Source organism: Limanda limanda, chromosome 7, assembly GCF_963576545.1.
Source record: "Limanda limanda chromosome 7, fLimLim1.1, whole genome shotgun sequence".
Classification (NCBI taxonomy): Eukaryota; Metazoa; Chordata; class Actinopteri; order Pleuronectiformes; family Pleuronectidae; genus Limanda; species Limanda limanda.
In genome coordinates, this window is record NC_083642.1 from 6,449,258 (window position 1) to 6,474,400 (window position 25,143).

General features: G+C 45.7%; 2 protein-coding genes across 2 annotated transcripts in view; one reads left to right on the forward strand and one right to left on the reverse strand.

Annotated features, from left to right (window-relative positions):
* Positions 1-2,863: 2,863 nt before the first annotated feature.
* Positions 2,864-3,784, forward strand: LOC133004782 (urotensin-2-like). The gene is made up of 4 exons (XM_061074299.1): positions 2,864-2,969; positions 3,225-3,350; positions 3,542-3,585; positions 3,671-3,784. Exons 1-4 carry the CDS (start codon positions 2,864-2,866, stop codon positions 3,782-3,784), a joined length of 390 nt encoding a protein of 129 aa, XP_060930282.1.
* A 5,302-nt stretch (positions 3,785-9,086) lies between these two features.
* The window catches only part of camta1a (calmodulin binding transcription activator 1a), a 294,400-nt gene continuing 278,343 nt past the window's right edge, over positions 9,087-25,143 (reverse strand). The window contains 13 exon segments of the mRNA XM_061075151.1: positions 9,087-9,119; positions 11,071-11,101; positions 11,451-11,525; positions 12,917-13,116; positions 13,261-13,281; positions 13,401-13,472; positions 14,271-14,514; positions 15,314-15,492; positions 16,138-16,613; positions 16,697-17,045; positions 17,142-17,220; positions 17,331-17,527; positions 17,642-17,823. Of these exon segments, the coding sequence (XP_060931134.1) occupies positions 9,087-9,119; positions 11,071-11,101; positions 11,451-11,525; positions 12,917-13,116; positions 13,261-13,281; positions 13,401-13,472; positions 14,271-14,514; positions 15,314-15,492; positions 16,138-16,613; positions 16,697-17,045; positions 17,142-17,220; positions 17,331-17,527; positions 17,642-17,823 (2,138 nt within the window).

A 25,143-nucleotide genomic window follows, 5' to 3' on the forward strand; every position in this document is an offset into this window, starting at 1 on the left:
CAAATAAAGTATTTTAAAAGATTGCAATACGTGTTAAGTAATTTTTCTTAAACCATCATTGAATGAATCTCAGTCCAAGATCCTCAAGTAAAAAAGATGAGCAGATAAATAAATACATAGGTAAATAGATAAATAAATAATAGATAAATAGATAAATAGATAAATAGATACATAGAATAAGTGGCAATTTGTCCAACAGTTATTGAACGCAGCAGTTTACCAGTCAGAAGTTGCTCAAATGATGATGGCTTTTCCAAACTAACAGTTAACTTACAATCTGTATATTATTAATAAGAACTGAGTAAATCAAGAGGGGAGTGATTATGAAAACAGTTTGAATGTGAGAATTTTCTGATAAACTCAGATGAGAATAAAAGGTTCATAAATAATGTGAAAAGTGTCTTTTCTCTCGATGATGTCAGTGACTGTCTGTTGTCGTTGAGCTGCAGATGTTGATGATTTGTTCTCTTTCAGTCTGAAGACGAAATAAAGATGAAGGAAGAACAATGACAATTTGTTACAGGATCATTGTGCACTTGTTACTTTGGTTTTAAACGTAATGTTGCCCCCTGCTGGCTGGAAATGACGAGTGACTGATTACAGTTGTTTGGATTAATAGGTAACTTTGGGTTTTATGGCTGTCACGAGGTTAAGATAATCTATAAATTAGATATTTTAAGAGATAAACTCTGAATAAGTTAGTGTAATAGAATCATGGCTGGTGTGTATTGCATATCAGGCTGTTCCACATATCAACTGTTGATTTCTTAAATGGAAAAGTCACATTGCTATTGCACATATAATGAAAGATGGAAATTATTATCCCATTATATAATAGTTCTATACACTGATGAGGATAGAAAATCTCTGTGGGTCAGTGCGGCTTCAACATTTGTAGAAAGTCAAATATCTTCCAAACATTTTACTTTTGTGCCAAGTCTCCTTTTAGTTTTCCATGTGTTTTCTTGATGACGGAACAAAACCAGCAAAATGGAATTTATACTACTGTGTTGTCGCTTTGGAAGATTTAGTTAATCTGCTTAATCCTAATTAATTTGCTTATAATTAATTGATTAAACCTGTTTAATTACTGTTTTTGAAAGTTTGCACTTACTTAAGTACATTAAACAGATAAAATGATCTATTCTAGTTTTAACCAACAGCTGCAGGTTTGTTTTCATGTAAAAAAAATGTTTTATTGTGAAACACTTACAGAACACAATGTATTCTATGTTTTAAACCTCCCACCAGCTGAGATCCAGTCAGACCAAGCAACACTTCGGTCTGAGACAATGCTGCTTATATGTTAAAGGAATCTAAACAGGACCTTTTCTCACATTTATGATTTTTAATGTTGTTATTTAAGTTTATTTTACTGCTTTAGAGGCAGAACTTCATTATAATCAACGTTTTTCCATTGATATATTGCTCCAAAACATCAGGTGAAGATTTACTTCAAGGAAATGTATTAGTTTGTATTTATTACCTCAAGGAAAGGATATAAAAATATGTTTAAATATTTTTAGGAATGATGAATGGGCCCCCTGTCCTCGTGTTGCCCCCCCCCGTCCTCCTGGACCTTCTCGGTGATGAGTCCTTGACATCGAGGCGGCAGACGACTGCACAAAGGCCGTTTTTATCTATTTTATGACACCTTGCAGACTTAAAATGTTCAATAACCCAAAACAGAAACACAGCTAAAGTTCTAACGTCAAACTTTCTGCACGACAACCCAAAGAAATCACCTAAGACGCAACAAGACCTTTAACTCACCTCCTTCCACCTCAGGCCACAGAGGAATCAATCATCTCCCCCGGGAGCAACTTGAGGCTTAAACACGGAAGAGACAACATTTATTCTAGAGGCTGAATAACCTGGGATCTGCAGCGGGTCCTTGCCTATTAATAAAGACCATAAATCTTAATGGCTTTTCATGATATACGGCATCAGCTAATGGAGAGTTTGGCCTTCTGACCGTAAAATTAAATGTCACCGTCGTTTCATCGGAGATCATTAACATACAAGACACCGAAACCCTGACGTCACACGTGCCATAAATATACAAATCACATACAGAGGTGCAAAGTGGGGCTTTGTGAGCGTCCGTCTCCACCTGTCACCCGTTCTCCAGCAGACAGGAGAGTTTTACTGCACGACAACAAAGAAGTGAAAGCACAAATATAACATCTCCCCAGAACAAGGCCTCTGAATAATGTGCATGAATCAACCTGACTCAGTGACCCGTCGGAAAAATCCTCCGCTGCCTCAAAATGTCAGACGCCTTACGCACCACGAGGCCTTGAACGCTTTAGCATTTCCTCGGGAGTAATTACGTGGTTTTATGAGTTCTCCCTGCTTTGTATGCAGCTCCCATCCAGGAGATTTTCTTTTGAGTCAAATGGCCCCAGAGTTTAATGAACTGGTGGCTCGAAAAAAACAAAAACATTAGTGATTTGCCGGCGGTTTGTCCAGCTGCTCCCCTGGGGGACGCCGCGGAGAGTGACATCACAAACACCGGCGTTTACAGAGTCAGTGAAAAGAGTCAATCAGGCTGAGGAGCTGGTAAAACATGACCGTGCCCTTGAAGCAGGGGCCACGGCACTTGTGTTTTTATTGATCCCATAATTCACCTGTGACTGCCGGCTGATTTACGACTGGTAGATAGACAGGATGGGACTGAGGATGCTGCTGACGGCTGTGGTGGCCAGTAAGAGGGAAGAGGAGGGCGGCGGGGGGGGGGGGGGGAAGAGGCTACAGCTCAAAGTATATAACCCGGTTGGAACCAGCAGAGCATGGACAAGTCTTCTCTTCCTGCCTGACGACCTCCAGAAGAGTCAGAGCGACTTCCGACCGCAGCCTGACCATGAAGTGTAACCATCTCCTGTCCTGGGCCTTCCTGCTCGCCGCCTCCGGCCCGGCGCTGAGTCATCCCATCACAGAGTCGGCTGAGATGACCTATCCAGGACCTGGTAGGTGGAGAGTCACACCTCCGTTACACCTGCTATTTACTACTTTGGTACTTGATCGGACTTTTTAGTCATGAAACTTGGACAAATCATGTATCCTGGACCATCAATGCTGGATTTCTCTGCCTAAAACCTTACAAATTTCAGTTCTCTGTTCAAATATTCAAACAGTTATTAGTAATTGTTGTAGAATCTATCATGACAGATGTGTTGAAGCATTGGAAGCATACCCTGTGTCTCCTGTTCCGTCGTCCTCAGCATCACTAGAGGACCGAGGAGTCGCCTCCCTGGATGATCTCTCTCTCTCCGAGCAGAACTACCCCCCCCAGGACGGAGCTGGTCTCAGATACGCCACCCTCATATCTGGGGAGATCAACAGAGACGGTAAGAGAACACATGAAATATCAGTTAATCCACTTAATCCAGGAATAATCTGCATCCACTCCGGCATGAGGCCGTTGGAGGCATTGATCAGAAGTGGGTAGTTTAAATTGTTTTAAGTCTTTATCTTACCTCTGCTCCTAATGCCGCTCGTGCACGGCCAGCTCCTAATGTTGTGCTTCACGTTCTCTCAGGTGTGAGAACAACAGGCCTGTTTCCCAGAGGGATGAAAAGAGAGGTGGGTTTTCTACCAACAACACCAAAGTATCAAAATACAAGAACTATAAGTTGTGAGTAAAATGTTTATCTCTTTTCTCTTTCAGGTTCTACTGGAGAAGCAAAGTCTCCTGAATCCGTTCAGCCACGTGTTCGGGATCCGGAAGCAGTTCAGGAAGAGAGCAGGGACCTCTGAGTGTTTCTGGAAATACTGTGTTTAAAACTGATTAACTTAACTTAACGCTACACTCAAGAAACAAAAACGTGCAGACAAAATCCACATCATGCTTGTCTGTGCACATTTGCCTAGTTCATGTTCTCACTATACACACTTATAGGCAGGAATCATTGGGACATGTTGCTTCAGTTCAGGATGATTTATTCATTTTACCTCTACGTTTATTTGAAACTACATTTGTGTACAAAGTCCTCTGAGTGATGTGAAAGGTTAAAGCCGAATAGAAATAAACAGCTATATTGTACAAATCTGCTATTTTGTCATTTTCTTGAAATGCACTTCAGAGTAAAAGGAGGAAACAAAAAGACGTTCCAAGCTTGGTTCTCGAGTTTTCTTCAATTTTTTCATTTTTTTATTATTTTACAGCAGAAAGAATATAAAGCATTCAGAAAAACATCTTCCATATTTTAAGGGCAATTCAAAACGTTTTGCATGGCTTCAGCAGCTGAAATCTTTTTTTTTTTTTTTACATATCCATCGAGTCAGTGACGCTTGTACATGCACAATTACAAAAATAAAACTTACAAACAGGAGAAGGGAAGAAAAAGGAGGTAACGCAAAGACACATTGGGAGAACCGAGAGGAGATGAACGTTTTTAAGGGAGGGGGCGGGGTTGGGGGGGGTCACATAACAGGGAGAGACAGAGAGAAAGACAGCTATAGAGGAGAGGAAAATAGATCTAACACTAGTTCACATGCAAAGTGTCGAGGACCCGGAACTTTCTATCAAAGCAGGGTCTGTTTTTTTTTCTTCTTGGTTTTGGAATTGATGAAAACGTGCAGTTCAGTAAAGGGTGCCATATAATTGCTGTCCATAAACTACTGAATGCTTGTCTTGCAATACTGGCATTTGCATAAGAGTAAGTCGACTACATGTGTCCAATCATTTGAAACTTCACTCGGCCTATAGGTCTCCACAAGAAGAGTTCTTTATTGCTCTGTGTCCCCCGAGGGGAACGTGTCGTTAAAACGGTTTCTGTTGTGTTGTCCTGATGTGCCTGCCTTTCTCCGGTGTGGGTGCGTGTGGGGGGGGGGGGGGAAGAAGAAGAGGAGGAGGAAAGGCAGATCCTCAGTTTCACAGAACACCTTGAAGTCGGCGATATACTAATGCAGAGAGCCAGCTTTCAGCGAACCTGTCATCCCATTCATAAATGGCAGTAAAACAAGATTTGCAGGTGAACTTTTTTTGTATAATTTCCCTCTTAATCTCAAACACACTTTGTCACTTAGATGAATTCGAGGCCTAAAGAACGGGCCGGAGTTATACGAGGAATTCGACAGGAGAACGTCAAATCATTTATCTTAATGAGCTATATATATAACTGGTCTCTTTTGTCCAGGGCTCCACCGGTGTCTGTAAGGTTTCAGCGATACCGAGAGGAAATGGATTAAACTTCATATTCACTCATTCTAAAGACTTATCGCAGATTCTTCCCCAGAAAGCATCGCTGAGACGTTCAGGTTCATTTCTCAGCTTCTCCTGCTGTCAATCACGTGTCGCGCTCTGTTTCCTCCTCCCCATTTTGGCACCCTGAGTAAAATACGTGAGGGAGGTGAACCGGCCCCTCGGCCCGGAGAAGAGCGGTGCTGCCCGGTGTCCTGTACAGAGGATCTGACACCTGGACGTGACTGCGTGTGTGTGTCCTGTCCCGTGTGGCGTCTTGTGCATGTGTGTGTGTGTGTGTGTGACGTGTCGATGCTGTAACCACGGCCTCCTAACCCCTCGTCCGTTTGTTCCTGTTTGAAGTTGGGAGCACACTGATCAAATCGAAATGAATCGAAAAAACCAAAGGGGGGAAAAAGCTCGAAAAACAACCCTGTCCTCATGCTCGGCCACGGAAGCGTCAGCGGCGACTGGGTGTGTGATGGTCGGCGTGTGCCCTCCAGTCACATGACCTCTGTCTTTCGGAGTTCTGTGACACGTCCAACCAACGCCCATTGTTTTGACAGAACAGCAATTCTTTTAACGAGTCTATCTGACTATCGATTCTAGGAAAGTAAGCATGCTTTAGGTGCAGTTCTGTCACCCTGTTAACTATTTTAACCCATGCAAGCATAATAAATCCTTCTCCGCTTCGCCACCACGCTGCACCGGCGATGCATTCCATACCACACGCACCGGGGGAGGAGTGCAAAGGCAACAAACCCCAGTAGTGGCGTTTTTCCTAAGTGTGATTTGAACGAGCTGTTCCCAGTACAAAACAGAAAAGAAGAAGAAGAAGAAGAAGAAGAAACGTAGCATGTAGACAAGCTGGAGTGCTGCACTGATACTGGTGTGGTTTGGTATTGTGGTGAGTGGGAGGTGACTGGGGGGGGGGGGGGCGACCATGTTCTCTGGGATTCCTCGCGACCTCGGGTACGTCGCCTGCGTTTTCCGGACGTTAGCTCGCTGTTGTCAGGATATGATTAGGCACTTTCTACATTAACACTCAGGAAATAAAGTTCACGAGTCAGATGAGCGGGAAAAAAAACAGGCAAACAATTTAGAACCAACCATTGGAGCCTAATAATCGTTTTTTTAACAAACACGACAACACGTGGGTAGAGAAGACTCATGTTTTTCAGTGGCACTTGGCTGAATTATCACTAGGACACAGAATAAACACTTTCTGGTATTTCTGCTGGGGATAGATATATATTATTTAAGGATTATAGGCTTGTGTGTGTCCTCCTACACTGGGTCGATCAGAACTGCTACACACAAGACACATCGCAGGTCGCACAATTATAAATGGCACCGGTACATCACAGCCATCACTGACCCTGCATCGAGGTGAGCGGCGACTCCAAACGCCGCTTTAGCACCTGCGACTGCTCAGCTCGCTAATCCACTCATGCACAGTTCGCTACACATGGCTTTTTTTTTCAACTTTTGGAATAACAAGGTCACATTTCAAGCCTGGCAGCCTTGATCAAGGAGTTCTCTTTTTCATTAAAACATTTATTAGTCAAATCTGGTCCCCCGGATTAGTACGACAGGGGATAAATCAGAGCTTTGGAAGAGGGGGGGGGGGGGGCTGGGGAGTTCAATCTTTCTGTCAGTGACACAGAGTAATAACGTGGATTTGCTTTATAGGGACGCCGAGGGCAAGGCTGCCTGTTACAATCTTCAAGAGCAGACGAGATATCTCAGAAACGCGTCACATTCCATTTGCAATGACAACAAGAAATAAAAATCTCAAACGCATCTGTGGTAAATTCTGTGATGGTAAATGCTTCAGGTATCTGTGGGGTCGGGGGGGGGGGCATGAGAGGTTTAAACTGCTTTCCGCTAGAACACGACGACTCCCTCTGCAAACTGTGACCTCGGTGATCTATTGATCCTCTGCCAGTTGTGATCTTATGGTCTTTAGTGCTAGTGTGAATTTCACTGTATGATTATCTGTTCTGCAAAAAATTTGAACTTAATTCTCTTCTTAAGCTATTATTAGCATTCACGTACCTTGGCACCATTGGCAAAAATCTTCTTGGTAGCCCAAAACAAAGGGAAAGAAAAAAATAAATAAAACGTAACCGTACTTTAAAGATAATTTTTGCAGACTTCTCCTAACTCTAAATACAGTTTTTTTACTTTTTCATATTGCATTAATATCATGCTTTAGCAAAATGTTCTTCTCAAGAACGATCAAAATAAAATAAAATACTCTAATAGTGAAATAGTTTTAACTTTACAGAGCATAGCCACTACTGCTTTTGTTATTTTTTTTCCCTTTTGACTCTGTTCATACTTTTCATGCACATAGCTCATTTTTATCCCAGGTATTTACACTATATACAAACAATACAACCATACTTCTTAGGCATTCAAACAAAACTATACAAATATTCTGTTTTTGTCTCGTACCTGTTTTTGACCCATTTTTAATGAATAAAATAATATATCTCTAAAATACAATCCCTTTTGGGTAAATGTTTTTTCCTACGTACTTTCAGCCTTCTTTATATACAGAAATCGCTCAATTGTCAAAAATATGGATTTGTCAAACCCCTATTTTGGGACAAGCTTAGGGACCCCTCAAAGAATCTCTAAGACGTCAAGGCAATGTATGTGATCTTCCCCTCAAAAGCCTTCACAGGCTCTGAAGTTCGTTTAAAAAGAACAGTAATAACCTGCATGACCAGAACCGTTACAACACAAAATAGGCAAGTTCTTCTCTCTCTCGTTAGGTGTGAGAGGAGCAATCTATCGAACAGAATGGACGAATACAGGGATAGCTTCATTACCGAGATGTCAGAACTCATGGAGGAGAAGATGGATGTGTGCGCCACTAGAGTGGGAACCAATGGGAAATCATAGGATAGGCTGAAAGACTAGACCATAAGCACACAAGCAAAGACTTTTTCTCGCCAAGAATTCATGCATTTTTTTTCTTGGTAGGATTCAACAACATAGAGTCTGAAGATACAGATCATCAATACATTAGACGTGATGGAACGAATACATCGGACAGTATGGAGCAAATTCAAGTAATAAAGTGACGATATATACCATAAAGCATAGGGTTTTCTTTAAGAAATGGCAAAACAGAAATATTTTATACCCCCATCTGCATCCGTATGGTCAAACCCCCGGACTACATTCGTTTGTAGCTCCACCCGTGTGGGCGGACTGGTGGGGTAGAGCACAGTGGGACAGGAGGAAGTGTGGAGCTAAATTGAATAATCACCATCTACAGCAGTGGTAGAAATGAGCGTGTGGGTCACCAATACATCTGGTTGAAAAAAATCCGTCCTCGAATGACTGGTCACTTAAAAAAATATGAAATTACGATTAGAGCCCAGAGTGTTTTCTGCGTGTTCGCCCCGAAAACCTCTGGGATCTTCTGCAGCAGCCGTGATTCACGTCTCTCCAGGTCCTCGTGTGACAGACCTCCTCGGACATGTCCCTCCATCGTCCAAAACCTCTTCACGTCCAAATAAAGACAAAGCAATCCACGAAAAAAGTGCAAAAAATGCCATGAAGCAAATGTTCAGCAAGCCCCCCCCCCCCCACCTCCCACCCCGACCCTTAGAGTTTATAATCCCGTAGAAGTTGCCACTCTCTGACCGAATCAAGTCAGTGGAGAGAAAAGATATGTGAAAAAAATGCTGTCGTACATGTAATAGTAGTTGAACCAGTAACACTGCAGAAGTAGTAATAATTGCAGTGCTTGCATTGATGTTTTTTTTTTTTTTTTCATTTCCCATTTCTCTTGTAAAATGTCTTGGGTACAAACGGAAAAAAGAAAAAACAGGAGGAGTCAGGAGAGTGATGTCACATCGCCAGGGGGCTCGTCTGGGGGGTCTCATGTTCCCTGGCCCTTTTCAATTCTTTCACCCTGGAACACAGACAGAGGAGACAGGTGTCAGTGAAAATATGACGGGCACAACTCGAGTAACAAGCTCATCAAACGCACAAACACACACCAGACACACACACACACACAGTATCAGAACAATATCAAGTCCGCCCAGAACAACAGGAACTGCGGCTGCTCTGTGAAAGGAAGCGTTGGTCAGGATGGAGCTGGACAAAAGGGATTATTATCATAGCACAATTACAAAATCATTACTTTATTAACTTATTACATTAATGATTAATTACAGTTAAGTGACAGAATAAGGACAGGCATTCTTTTCATGAAATGAGTTTAATTATAAAATGTGACACTCACGTAACTGACTTTAATTATGACAAGAGGATACACTGCAGCATAGAATTTTGAAATGTAGCTAGTACTTGTGACTCTCCCTGGGGTTTATACTTAAAGTTTTTTTTGGACTTCTGTCGTGGGTTAATAAGCCAGTGAGGCAAAACTGATTTGTGAATATGAGCTGTACAATTTAGATTTGAGTGATTAGTTCACGGAGGAGCAGAGGACGAGTGAAAGTGTTTCTGCTGAGTGCACAAAACTCTTTACCCTTAAAAATTTGATTTTAACACATCAACCACCGTCAAGTTATGGATTTGGTTCTGCTCCGGCAGTTCTGAGCAGAAGGTAAATACTGGAACATTTATGTATTGAAGAGAGGCAGACGAGCTGGATGCATGTTTAGATGCAGCCTGTGTGTGTGTGTGTGTGTGTGTGTGTGTGTGTGTGTGTGTTTGCTGCATCCTCTCATGCACAACTGCTGAGCTCCCTGGAGGAATGAATCCATTAGAGCTTTGTGATAGTAGTCCTGGGGGGGGGTTGGGTGTAAAGGAACCTATTGTTTGTTTTTCCACTGTGACCTATATGCTATCACAGCTTCCTAACCTACTGTAACATCACACTATAGCAGACACGCCTGAATTAGAGTTGGTATTTCCACAATTCTCTAAAGACACCGTGTCCCCATTCAGGACGGTAAACAACCGAGGTAAACATGTCAACAGCAAGCAGGCTGAAGGTCTGTGATAATCAAATGTTAAATCTTCCATAACGTGGTGTTGGTGTAGCTTCATTCAGCAGAGATCTTATTGTGCTTTTGATGAACCAAAGGGCAAATTGCATTCAACAGTCGGACATGGCTTTAAGCATATGGAAGACAGCGGGGCGGGGGGGACAGGTTCCCATCCCAGTCTGTTGAGTGGCTAGAAACAGGACACAAGGCCAGTCAGACAGACAGACATCCAGTTGAGAGACAGCAGGCCCATAGCATGCCTGGAGGAAGAGGAGCAAGGCCCAGAGGTGTCACCACTCCACATGCAGCAGAATCAAAAACATGACGGAGGACAAAGCCTCCCGCTCTCTCTCAAGCTGCCGATCATCTGCATAACCACACAAAAACCAAAAGTCAAAAGAAAAATAACTAAAAAAGGAAGAAACCGTCGTGAAACAGAAAGTCATTTCCAAGGGAGAAAAAAGACAGAGAGATAACAGAGAGAGTCAGAGAGAAGTGCCCGGTCAGTGTAGCAGTGACATCGTCATTCAGAAGCATTTTGTTAGTTCGAGAATCGGTTTCGGCTCTAAAATCTGAGCGTCTCAGTCCACCTGTGGCTCCCGTCGGCAGCCCTTCATGCAAGCAGGCATCAAGCAACAGTGATGGAGAAGGAGGCAGATTGGGTGGAGGGGTGGGAGAGGAAGAGAAGGAGAGAGAGAGAGAGAGAGAGAGAAGGAAGAAAGGAGAGAATGCAAAGGTCGAGGCAGGAGGAAATAATTGTATTATTAGAGAGTGAGAGTGAAAAACAGAGCCAAGAGGGAGATAAGGAGGGAGAGAGAGAGAGAGAGAGTGAGTGAGATAGAGAGAAAGAGAGAAAGAGAGAGAGAGAGAGAGAGGCACGAACTGAGTTGCTGAGGCTGCACTCACCCGCTTGAACAGTCTATGGTCCATCAAGGGGCTTGTGGCATAAACAGCAAAACAATACCAGAGAGCTATTAGCACACAGTAGGCACTGTGAGGGAGGGGGGGGGGCAAGGACAGGTGGGAGGGCCAAATACAGTGAGAGGGGAGGGGGGAGGTGGAGCTAAGGTGTTGGAAGACATTTCTAACCACCCAATTAAAAAAGGTAAATAAAAAAAACACAGTAAAGAGGAAAGGTATGAAGTTTGTACTGTGTCTTACTGGTTAGCTCAGTGGGAGATTGTTCCTTTAGACCAGGAGTCAACCACTGAGGTTCTGCTTTGTCTATGTTAAGTCCTGTGTGTGTGTGTATGTGAGTGTGTGTGTGTTAGGTGTCGGGGGTGTACCTGTGGCGACAGCGACGGAGGAACCTCATGATCTTCCTGGCAGCCTGGTCCTGCCTCTTTGTGAGCAGACTACCTCTATAAAAACACCACAGAGCCACAGATTCATGTTAATACGATGTTAACAGTTCAGCTGCAACTGAATATAGCAATTTGTACAGTTATTAATAACCAGAAACTGATTGTTCATCATCCTGAGAGTCTTTACCGAGCACTCACACGTCGGCTTCAATCAAAACGCTGCTCGTTCACTGTGGTTCTGTTCCTTGTGAGGAATTAACTGAGAAAAGCTCAACTATCACAAATCATATTAATGGTTAGGTTAAAGTGTTATATTTCAAAGAGGTTTAAAATAAAAATAGAATTATTAATACAAGCAAGTGAGAAAATGGCTCAAAGAACATTTGAACTTTAACCAAAATGTTGAAAGGAAATAAATTATGTCCGAAAGGGAGCAAGACGTTCTCTTATCGAGTTCTCTTTCCAATATTTCATCCGAACACTTCGGTAAATGCCACAATCATCATAAAAATGAAATAGACATAATGCTAATACACCCATTTAACGTTAAAATGAGTCTGTAGAGAATAGGCAGAGTCAACTGCTGAACCTGGTCAGTGCTCATCTAGTTGTGGAGTTTATTTCCTTCACTTGAGCATTTTCAGGTAACCACTAAAACTGAGCAGGAAACTGACTGGTTGTTATGGTTATGATGATTGAATCATCGCCGAGCATCAGGTTCATCGCTGTGTTCAAGCAACGCGTCACGTGTGAGTGCTCAGTCAGGGTTCCATCTTCAAAAGTATCTGATTTAAGGCTGGCGCATGCTTCTGTGTTTTCACCGGCCCGGAAGCGTAAGAGCCCTTCCGGGCCCATTAAGTACTTACGTAGCCCTTCTTACGTGCTTACGTGCGTCGCCCAATTTTTTTAACTAGACGGCAAAGCTCCGCAAGCGTCACGGAGCCGGCAAGGCTATGATTGGTCTGCTAACTACATCATTTCCGGAGTGTCATTTCCGGTTCCTGTCCGATAATACCGGAAACCACGGAAGATTTAGAAGAACGCATATGGACCAAATAGAAGAGCACTTGGCAGAAGAGATCCGAAACTATGACCACTAGTATAACCCATCACTGACTGGTGGATTTGTCCGCCGGAAAAAGGCTATGAGGAGCCGCCACGGCGATGTAAATAAACTTCGACAAAAAAAAATTACTCCGCCTAGTGTTCTGGCGGGGAATTGCATGGCAACACGCGCAACGCTTGGAAAACCATGAATGACGAGTCCTGCGTCAAAACTGCGTGAAAAGCCGCAGACGCCGTTGCAGAAGCATGCGCCGGCCTTTAAGTCCCAACTTCTCCTTAATCAATTCCAATAACAAAACTACTGCAGTTAATTGTGTAATAGGCAGCAAGATAGAGTGGTTCCTTCATTAAGATACTGTTCCTAGCAGGATGCACATATGTACCTCAGTTTGTGCTGCACCAGGGCAGCAGCGGCCCCCCGGTGGTGCGGCTTCAGCCTCCCGAACTCCTTGTAGCTGCGGTAGTATTGCTGAATGAGCACGGCCGCCCTCCTGCTCTGCTGGAACTTCTTCTGCTCATGGTAGCTGCGAAATTTACTCTGGATAAGGATGGCGGCCTGCGTCATCTTCTTATAAAGTGCGTACTGTTGACGAGAACAAAACAACGTGAGGGGATTTCGCTGAGTGTGTGAACGCTGCAGTGAACGCTACGGGATCCCGCTGCAGCAGAGGATCACAATCTGAAGTTTGGCAATGAATTCGGCTGCTGGTAGTGAAAAGCAATTTACCTTCAAGGCTATCCATGTTAGCTTGCAAACAGAAAAGGGAAAGATTGTGAATGATGCACTGATATTCACCAAAGCTCTGTACTGAGTTCAGTCATTAATTCCTCTTGCATTTGTCTCGCTCAGCACTTTGTGGTCCCTACCTGTTTGTACTTCTTGTAACAACGTTGAATAACAGCAGCAGCTACTTCCTGTTGCTCTCGGAGCGGCCGGCCCTGTTGGAGAGCAGAGTGGAACAGGTCAGAGGTCACAGTAGAACCTGCAATTTCGCCACAAAGGACATTAGCTGCCATGTCAAGTCTCGCTGAGGTCTCCCGGTGGCTGCCACCTTGGAATGAGTCCACACCTGGTGAACTGGACAGTGGGGGGGGGGGAGAAGGAGGTCACAGAGCCAAAGGTCAAGCTCGGTATCAGCTGACACCACAGACGACTGTGAACGACAGCACAAAGGATTTGTCATATGAACTCCTCATGTAGCTTCGGGAGGTCGGGTAGCAAGTTGAGGGAATGGGATCGGGCGGTGGGGGGGGAGGACTGGTGTGTGGAGAGCTAGTTAAAAAACAGGCAGTAGCAGGCTCCAAACAAGTAAGTGAGAGAAGAGCGAGAGAGAGAGAGAGAAGAGAACATAAACTTAATTGTGTCTAATTGGAGCAGGGGTTCGGGGGGGGGGGAATGCATCGTTCCTCTAAGCAAGGCCATGCTCTGCTCAAGCCACCTTCCCATGCTGAAACCACAGGGACGTCTCTGAGTCTGTCTCTGTTTGTGTTGGCGTGTGATCGGAGAAACAGGAGGATGAGACAGAGACATAGAAAAATGTGAGCATCAGATTAAGCGTGATTAGAAACAGGAAATCTCCAGACGCATCACGACCTTTTCCTGCTAACACCAGAACTCTACAGCCCTGGAACCTGTCAACATCTCCCCGAAGACCCCAAAAGAGAAACACCACTGAACAGCCCTGCCGCTGTGGGCTGCAGGACTCACAGCATGAGGCGCCGGGGCCGGGCCTGTACCTTGTACTTGCGGAAGGAGGTCTGGACGAGGCGGGCGGCCTCGTACAGCTCTCTCTGCTCCGGGTCGGACAGAGTCAGCTGGGCCAGGTCTCGCTCCACCTTGCTGTTGGAGGCGTTGATGAACTCGCTCCAGTCGGCCGGGGACGGGAGGGTGGAGCGCTCCAGGGGCGTGTCTCTGAGCGGAGACCCCCCGGGACTGAGGCTGGTGTTGGACGAGGGGGTCAGGGGCTCGTTGTACAGAGATCTGAGGAGAGACCAGTACACACGTGTTCATGAAGTATATTTCTTGTCAGCCGAGATGTCGATGTTTGTTGTAGAAGCTGGACCGCGGACCCAGTACTTACAAGTATAATGATGTTTATTACACAAAAGTAGTACAGGTCAAGACGAGCTCTAGAACTCGGAGAAATCACCCAGGCCAAATAGTGAAAATCTGACCAGCCGTGGTCTTACACACATTTATATAGAGAGTTTGGTTCCGCCCATGACTTCAGGTAAATGCCGTCCCCCATGGGATTTCTGGCTAAAGAGGGACATGTTTTTGTGTCCGAACATGAAGACACATTTGGTCAAGAACATTCCTTCTACACCCATCCATTAGCTGGTCAGAGGTCATTCCCAAAGTCAAGGATCATTTCAAAAAGGTAGAGAACTTCTAAACATCTGGAGGACTCTCTGAGAATGTCTGAGAGTCCAGAAAGCAGGTATCATAAACGTAAGCCTGTCATTATGTTTTGAACACATACCAAAATGATCTACTCTAACGAATATACGACATTCACTTTAACATACATTTCATTTAGCTGTCGCTTTTATCCAAAGCGACTTACATTAAGTGCATTCAACCCCGAGGGTACAGACCCAGAACAACAAGAATCAAGAAAGTCCAATTTCTTCAAAATAAACTTCCTCTTCCTCTTTGTTGTTACTGGACGAAAACTGCAGGTAGTGAATATTAATGCCTCTGCAGGGAGGGGAACTCGTACTATGCACACACACACACACACTGTCATTTCAATATGGATATTGAAATGCCTCCTTACCGAAGGTGTATGATGCTCGGCAGCTGCTCCACGTCTCCCAGGTAGTTGGCCAGCCAGTTCATGGTGTTGCTGACCCCCGACGTGTCTGAGGGCACAGAGTCGGCAGCGGTGAAGTTCTCCCTCTTGATTCTCTCCGGCGTGGCCTCGATGATGTGCTCGGCCAGAGTCATCATGTTCACCTGTTCGACGGAGACAAACAGAGATGAGTGAGAAAAGCAAGGGATCAAACTGGGAACGACTGGTTATAGAGAAACATTTCTAATCCAGCACTAAGCACATCTCTTGAAGGACACGTTAGACGGAGAAAGACGACTGGAAGAATTCCCAGGTTATAGACGTGGATCAATAGAGAGAGTTTATTACTCTGTGACGGTCATTATTATGTGTCAGGTTGTCCTGGTGCACTTTGCCTGCCCAGTGGAGAGGGCGGACATTATAGAGATGGCATGGAACTGTATAAAAGTCTTTCACTCTTCACTGGCGACTGTGCAGCTCTAACAACAGCCTCCGTCTAATAGTACGAATGCTTTATATGCAAAAGCTTCTGATGTGTATTTGTATTGAAAGGCTTGTTCCTTTTCTCTCTCACTCACAGTATGAAGATCAGTTCACTTTGCCACTTTTCTGCTCGATGCTTTTCTTCCGGACTCTCTGACATTTCTGCTGACATTTCTGCTGCTGTGGTGTTGCAGTCCAGTTCTGTGATGCAGTCTTTTACATCAACCGCAAAATGCTTTTGGCCCAAATTAATTCCTCGGCACTGCCGGTGCCAGGTTCTACACACCGACCACGCACACCGCTGTTGTGTTTTGTTGTGTAATCACCTGTAGGTCGTCCATCTGCGTGAGGCAGTCCTGGTTCTCCAGATCCTCCCGGTAGGACAACAGCTCTGCATCGGCCATTTCTCTGTCTGCCATCACCAGCATGCCCAGCTGCTCTCGCTGACGCAACCGGTTGACCAGCTTCTCCTTCCCGAGGCTGCTGCCTCCACCGACCCCCGGCGGCTTCCTCCCCACGCCGCTGCTGGAGAAGCTCTCTCTCGAGGTCCATCGGACCGAACCCGTGCAGCCTCCTGTGGACAGGCTCTTGTCTGAGCTCAGGCCCTCGGAGGACAGGCTTCTGGGGCTGGAGGACAGCTTGTGGAGCTGCTGCTGCTCCAGGCTCAGAGGAACAGACATGGCCTTGTCCGGCCGTGTCTGAGAGAGTTCTGGGTTGGGTTTATGTTTTTTAGCCAGTGGGAGGTCTCTCTGGCCCTCGCTGCTGTAGTAGTTGGAAGGCTCTGATCGGGGCCTTCTCAGGTCTGCAGTAAACAAAACATGAAACCATGAGGTGAAACCCTTTTCTTCTAAGTGTTAGAAACATGAAAGAGAGAAGTCCACTGACCTGGATTGAGGCTGGTGGTGCTGGATGTGGTTGTGGTGGTGGCAGCACCTCCTTTCTTGCTGCTGGGTGCGACTACACTGTCGTTTGCCCAGCTGACCATCCAGCTGTCTGTGGTGGGGGCGTCCGGGCCGGGGGAGAAGGACATGCGAGCTGCGGGGGGGAGAGGGGCCGGAACCTGCTGCTCTTCCCTCTGTAGCTGCTCCAGACATTCAGCCAGTTTGGTGTGGCCACGAGAGCGGGCGATCGACAGCGGGAGGCGGCCCAGAGAGTCCGGGATGGCGAGAGCACGTCGGTCCCATTTGTACAGGACCACTGCTGCCTCCAGGTGACCCAGGGCACACGCCCACATCTGGGTGGAGAACAGATGGACCAGAGAAGTCAGATCAGGAAACATCCATCTACACCGACTACAGGTTCAGTAATAACTTCTCGGATGCTCACTTACCAGAGGCGTGCAGGAGAAGTGATCCACATTCAGAGGGTCCACTTCCAACTCCAAATCGATACTATCAGCATGCTTAGTGCTGTATGCAGGAGAGAAAAACAATCAGCAACCCACTGGCATTCGGTGTGGTGCACACCAATTACAAACCAAAGCTCCATTATAGAGTTTCTAGAGTAGATTGGTTCTCACCGCCACTTGATGAGTGTCTGGATGAGGGTGGCGTATCCCTGGCCCGCAGCCAGGTGAAGGAGTGTCATTCCTCGGAAGGTCTTAGAGTGGATTAAATGTTTGGACTTGGCCCAGCAAGCTCTGCTCATCATCTTCTCACAGACCACCACCACGCGGCTCTCAAAGGAGCTGCCGGCTTGAATCTGGCCAGACACACACTCACATACCAAAAGGAGCAGGACGTTATTATGAGTATGTGCGTGTTGTGTACTGACACATGGAAAATGTTGTTTTAGCGCTAAAAGCACGAGGAACATGATGTCGCCTTTTACCTGTGACTGGCTGTTGTTGCCTCCACCTCCTCCACCTCCTCCGCCACCTCCCCCTGTCCCCCCTGTCCCTCCCCCGGCTCCGCCGCTCCCTGCACCGCCCGGCTGCTGGTGGCTGGCCATCTCCGCCATCCTCCTCTCCATCTGCTCCAAGCGCTCCAGGATAGACATTCTGAACTGGTTATCTAGGCAAACAGTGGGACACAGAAGAAGATGAAGAACACGTCAGCACACAAGTAGCGAGAAAAATATGTCTTTGCTGTTTCCGGCACAAACAACCCTGAGTCCTCCTGACAAGACACATGATCAGGTAGAATGCACCATGAGGGGCTCTGAGCGGCAGGAGGACTGTCGCAGTGACTCGGGGATTAACATCACCAGGGAATTAACTCAAATTTCTCAGATACTGCAACGCTGATGGCAATATAATTTCCTACTTTTAGCTGTAACACACAACCCCCCCCCGATAATCACTCTTAATCTCTCCAGAATGTGAGTGAAAAACAATGGCATCAATCATTCACTTCATCAAAACAATCGACTTTACTAAAATAACCTTTCAGGCCCATCAATCATCTGCTAATGGCTCCCATCACCGAACTCCTGCTGCCTTCTCTCATGCATTACTCAAGCACCGGCCCAGCACGCTAATACAGGTTGAATGATTGGCCAATGAGTGGGGGCATGCTGAATGTGTCCAGCCTTTCACACAGGGCCTCCGACACACTCATGGGGGGAGTGTGCAGCTGACGGGCCTCTCCAGCTGATTAAGTGCAGCCTGTGATGGTCACAGAGTTCCAGCCCACCCTGGTTCCAGAAGCCTGTGTGGTAGGAGGACCACAGAGAATGACAGTACGGAATCAATCACCACTCGCACCTCTCCACGGCCCTTGAGATGCGGCCTTTCTATGCATCAAGATGGAGGGAGGTGTATAAGACTCGGAGTGTTTACTTGCTGCTTTTGAGGCGACCGCTGCTTTGTACCTCGTGTCAAAGTAGTTTAGCAGAGTCGTGTCTGATCAGCTTTTCAGTTGCGACAAGAAAAAGCTCATCCAGATGTCAGAATTAAGGACCATGTTGCATAATTTGCGACCCAAGTGCACAAAGGGCAGAGACAATCTCTTCTAAAGACTTTAATTGAAACAAGTACACAAAAAACTATTCATTTATGGTCATTTATATCAGAAATTCTAAACTCTTACAACCACTGCAATGTGTTCTTGCTGCAATATGTGCACGTGAGATAATACGATCTAAGAGCCAAAGATCACAGAGACATTTAGGAAACAAACCTCCCTTACCAACACACACACACACACACACACACACACACACACACACACACACACACACACACACACACACACACACACACACACACACACACACACACACACACACACACACTGACAAACACACACACACACACACACAATCCTATGTGCAGACAGTGGAATGGGATGGGCACAGAGAGACCACTGCAGCAGGGAGTATAGAGACTGCATTAGCATTCCCCATTTAGCCACTATGAGGCCGTTTCTGTGGCAACCTGCTGCCGAGCGGTAACTAGGCGACAGGAACATGGCTGTGTGTGTATGGTCTGCCAGCGTGCTATTGGCTTATTGATGAAGGGGAGGAGAAGGACTCTGTACACCAGCAAAAAAAAAAAAAAAAAAAAAAAAATGGTGAGAGAAAGGCAAACAATGAAAAAATGGAGTCCATAAATCTTCATCGCTGTGCTTTTGTGTACTCTTGCCCACTGTCTTTTCTCAGCGTTGATGCTGTAGGTGTAGGGGAGCTAATGACTCTAAGTGGGGAGCCGTCACAGGACGACCCGGTGACATTTGCGCTTTTACGTTGTCTCGGCATTCGTGGCTCTGGGCTCCGTGGAGAGAGCGAATGTCACAGGCAAACCTCCTATAAGCTGCTGAAAAACCAGGTCAAGTAAGTGCTATCATTGGACAGGAAAACATAATGTCACCGGCTGGTAAATTACTGCCTTCAGTGACAACATGCCGCAGTGTGAATAATGGACTTGGAGGACAACATTGAGTTCTCCCCCTTCGATCCCCCGTGTGTGTGCTATAGACTGCGTAAGTGAGGCTGCTGTCGGATCAGCAGATTGCTCCAATAATCGAGCAGTTGGGATGTTTTTTTTTCTTTTCGCAGAGACTCTCGCTTTGTGCGCAGCCATCTCGAGACAGGTGAGGTGAAGAGTTGAAAGCCTGTTTCCAGACGGAGCGCTCGTGTCAAGAGGGGAGTCATGGGGGGGGAAGGGGGGAGACAGGCCACCCCACTACAACCTGCCCTGGCACACGGCTCTGCTCCTTCTCTCCCACTGGTTTACAGGTGGGGAAAGAAAGACGTAGACAGGGAGATGAGGGGAGAAAGAGAAAGGAAGAGAGATGGAGAGAGAGAGAGGGAGGGAGAGAGAGAGGAGAGGGAGAGAGAGAGAGTGGGGGGGATAGTTAGCGGTGGGCTGACATGTCTTTGTTCAGACCCAGTGCTGCAGTGTGCTGCAGTGCAGATGATGTCATCTCCACCTGCTGCCTGCTGCTCCAAATGCGATGCACGTCCACTGCAGAGGGAGGATGGGGGTGGAGCCGAGGGGGAGGAGAGAGGGAGGGAACCGGGGAAGGTGCGCAGCCAAACAGAACTGTAACAACAGGGTGACGCCGTTAACGCCCTCCCACTTTCCCGGTTTACTCCCTTGTGACAGTGTGTGGCAGCAGACGTGGTCACTCGCACACATTTAGCGTAGACTGTGACATGCTATTATTTTAAAAATAAATACAAAAAAGCAAGTGGGTGCAGAAATGAGCAGCACTCATTATATTGTGAGCACTGGAATCATCAGTCAAACGAAAGTACAATCCATTTCAATGCCAGACTAAGTTTCTTTTTGATTTTCCTTTTTATTCTGCGTGGTGATCTTTCATTATTTGTGTATTTTATGCATTTGTTTGTATTTTTCCATTTCTTCCATAAATGGAAAAATGTTTCCATGGATGAGACAAGTTTCCACAGTTATGGAGATGTATTATAAATTTACTCCCGTGCTTTAGGTGCTGTTTTCCACTGCAGGATTTCAAATTGCATATGAAAAAAAATACGACAGGAGAGATAACTCGTTCCCCTCCTCTATGAATATCACTTCTCCCACACTTGTATCTACCTGGATTCATCTGAACTGTGGGTTATCCTGTGCAGTACTTGGTTCCATCTATTGTGAGTTATATTAATACGAATATAATTTAAGGCTGCACACTCTGTCACATAACAATCGGAGAGTGTCTTTTTGAAATGACTGAGTGGAAACCCTCTCACCTCTGAGATGAAAGCTGGGAGATGAAGGGAAAGTGCCTCAATTAAAGGTCTTTTAAAAGAGTAACTGTTGTCTTTGCTGAAAGAGGAAAACTACGAGCACCGAGAATGTGAAGAGCACCTCCACATATTAGTGAGAGAGGCTTTGAACCTTAATGACCGATAATGCAAATGAGCAAGTTTGTAGCTTGGATTTGAACCAACACTCATCTATCTGCTAATTACAGAGGTCTTTCTGTCTGTGTGTGAATTGTTAAGGGTTTTGTCAATTTTGGTGCATTTTGGACAAGAAAAAAATTCAATATCAATAAAGTTTCAATAAACAAGGAACCAGAAGCACCGATGTGCAGCAGCGTGGTGCAGCTTCAGGGTTCTGTGGACTGAGTCCTGCAGCCGCTCTTTACTGGAGGTCACTTTTACAGTTTCCAAAAGAAAGCTGTAACCAGCATCACCAAACAGCCCCCCCACAAACAACCATGTATTAAACAAGAGCTGCACTAGTGAAAGTGAATTTCAACTGCTGCCACGTGAGATCCACTAGACAGAGTCCCGTGACCACGTCCCATAATAAAGATAAAACAGCCGGCTTCCATAGGGAAAAAGTCACAAGTCTAATTTGGGAAGTCACTTTACAGTAGAGCTACTGTAACATACTTTCTGTGTGTGATAAAACGAGTGCCTGATCTGTGCTGAGTCAGAAGTGCTCTGCTGTTGCTTCCTATTAGCTGCTCTCAGAGGACATGGGTGTCCTCTACCAGACTCAGAGAGCAAAGGACCCGCAAGATGTGCATTGGGTTTCAACCCACACAGGCGCATGCAGCGTCACAGCCCTGCCCGGCGTGATCCGCCTCGTCTCGGGGACATGGCAGCAGGTTGACATACAGAGGGATTACGGGAGGAAGGACAGGGTTGTTTATTGACATGCGGTGGAGAACAGTGGGAGTGAGAACGCTGAAGGGAGGAAGGAGACGGCAGGAGACATCATCGCAGGTAAGGACAGGACAAGGAGGAAGAGATGAGATGAGAGGGAGGGAGGGAGGGCGAGAGGAGAAGAGGAGAGGAAGAGGTCAGGAGAGAGAGAGAGAGAGAGAGAGGGAGGAGACGCCAAGGCAGCCGTCGTCATTGAGACAGGTTGACGAATTCCGTGGCTGGGTCAGGTGAGCAGGCAGCGAGAGGCAGCGTCATCTGTCACGACTCGGAAATGTCAAGGATGAGTTCAGGAGGAGAACTACCCGTGGAGCTGCGTTATCTTAGAAACATGTGGACACTTCTGCAAATAAACAACTTTCATCTTCAGCAGCAGTCGGGGGTCTTAGACAAACTATATAGTCCAGCATCTGTTTTCCCGATTATAGATCATGGAACCCTTCCTCTATCCTTAATCCGGGAATAGCTCATAAACGTATAGGGAACTTTTGATGGAGTGTAGGTGGACAACTTGAATCCTCACTTCTGAACCCCCCCCCCCCGGTTGTGTCCGTGCCAATCAATCTAGGGCTGGACCTCGTTATCTCTCTGAAGATAGGCGGCTCCCAGCTTGTAACCCCGGAGGAAGACCAGAGGCCGCCCCCCCCCCCTCTGGGTCTGTGTGAGCTGACTGACAGAGGCTGGTATTTGTGACTGAGCAGAGGAAGGGGGCTCTGGCCATCTGGCAGCAGCAGCCCTCACAGCTGGAGCACGCGGGGGGGGGGTCTATTGATCAAAGACCAACTTAACTTTGACATATGGTGCAGGTTTCATTCCATCTACTGTTATTTGACCTCCCATTTCAGTCCCGTTAGCAGAGATTTAAACTGCCCGAAAGACAATAATATATGTGGTAGAGACATCTTTCTTTTGTTGAGTCTATTATTCCGGCATCAAATCAATTCGAAGACACCATCCATCCATCCATCCATCCATCCATCCATCCATCCATCCGTCTTATCTGCTGTTCTGCTCCGGGATGTGGGGGGGGGGTGGGGCGAGAGGCAGGTGCAGCCGGACGGCTCGTCAATCCTTCACAGGGCGAACACACACACAAACGGACAAATGCATTCACACTCACACTGAGCAGTAAATTAGTTTCCAATGCACTTAACCTGAAAGTCTTTGGACAGCCGAGGGGAAACGGGAGGAACTTCCTCCGACATGGAGCGAACACACAAAGTGAATCTTTCTTTTAAAAGAGCAATAAAACGCCCACTAGAGATTCCATACGTTGCCATTTTCTATTTGTCAGATGGTTGATCAGATCTTGTAACTCAACCCAAAATCATTTAGTCAGCAGGCAAAGGTTTTAATCGCTTTACTAGTTTTGCTTGCAATTTGTTTTCAAAAGCAGAAACGCACAAGATACCAACATTTTAAGTTCAAGACTAAAACAAAAGTCAAGCCAGTCACATGCCTGCATCACTGGTATATATATATATTTATCCTGCAGTATATTACTACAAATTACTACAGCAACAGGTGGGTCAATTTGTAAAATGATGTTCCCACACTGTTAATTTACTCTCGACTACACAGGGAGCTGAAGTTGAATAACTGCAAACAAAGGTCACAAAGCTTGAATGATACTTTTCCGCTCGGCCACAAAGGTGAAGGAGCTCTTAACCTACTGGCATTTACCCAACTATATAGGTCAATATGAGTTTAGTCTGAACGCTGAATAGATACACTGTGTCACGTTGAAGGTAAAATGCCAAGAGCGTACACCACTGGGGATTTACTGTCATCCGCTATCACCCTAATAGAGTGATTCACTATTGGCTTTTTGTCTTGGACGGCAGGGTGGTTTGATTTTTCTTTTTTTATAGGCGTTCAATCGCTACAGTAACAACAGCATACGATTAGCCCCTTATTTGCATCAGCCACTGTATCCTGCCTGACACATGAGCTGCAGAGGAGAGATGAGTGGAGGAATGATTTCAAAGATGAATCCATCAGAGATAAAAACACCACCACGGCCGGAGGGACAGGACGTCTCCCAAGCTTTCCATTAATAGTAGGACAACACGGTTAAGACGAAATGCATTCACAGGATCCTCAGCCTCCCTTCTCTTCCTCCTCTCAGTGGTTTATAAAACTGGCAGCTACTTTGAATCACATTTCAGTCCTTTGTCAGATACTGGAAGGCTGCAGAATGGAGAGGATATTGTAGGGTTGTAATTTACAACTGAGGACAGAGAGCAGAGGCAGAGCTGAGACTTGGAGCCATCTGATCTTGAACATGATGTAAGTTATGTTTGGTGAGGGACTAAATTACCCCCTCTGTTTTAATTTGCTCTTATGACCGCTCAGAGAGAAACGACTGCACGGCAGGAAGGATAGCGGAGTGACCCACAAATGCAGAGCTAACAACATAACATTAAACAAGCACATTCCCTGGGTTGCACTTATTGAAACAGACAGTAAATTAGCTGAGAATACAGGAAAAAAACACATTATCCCCTTATGATTTATAGCAGACTGGGTCTTGTTAGGACAGGAGTGGGCAGCGAAATGCATATTTCACATCACAGCGCTGACATATCCTGACTGATAATGTAATCAAATGCAAATCACAAAACACAGCTTCACAAAAAGCGATCAAAAGCATAAATCAAGGCGTCTTTGACACTTTCAGCCCAAACTACACACAACGAGCTGCACAAAGGCATTCTGCATGACGATGATGTGGGAAAGCATTCAATCATCACCGTGTTACACACCTTCCTACTACTGTATTTTGGATTCAAATAGACCATAAAGTGAAAGAATGAGAACCCAAATCCAGTAATCAAATATGTAACAGTATGAAGTACATTAGAAGTCCATAAATCAGGAGTGTTGAACTGGGACTCGGGCACATAAACAGCCAGAAATGATGTGCGCTCTCCAAATTGTTTTTCTTCCAATGTCCCACTACTGTCTCTTTAAAGCCTCCAGTCTGAGGTGATCCATCACCTGCAGGTGGAAGCTCTCTCACATTAGAGCTGCTGTGAGTAGAATTACTACTGTTGATAAGGCTCCTGTTTCTCATATTATGGGACGAGCGGAGCCACACCGGTGATATTACTGCATCCAACATTAAATAATTGATAATATTGATCTGATTTTTCACCTAATTTGCGCACAACAGCTGCATATATATATAACTTATCATATTAGTAGCAACAGAGAGAATTATTCTTTATTGTTCCAGGCGGGAAATTTGTTTT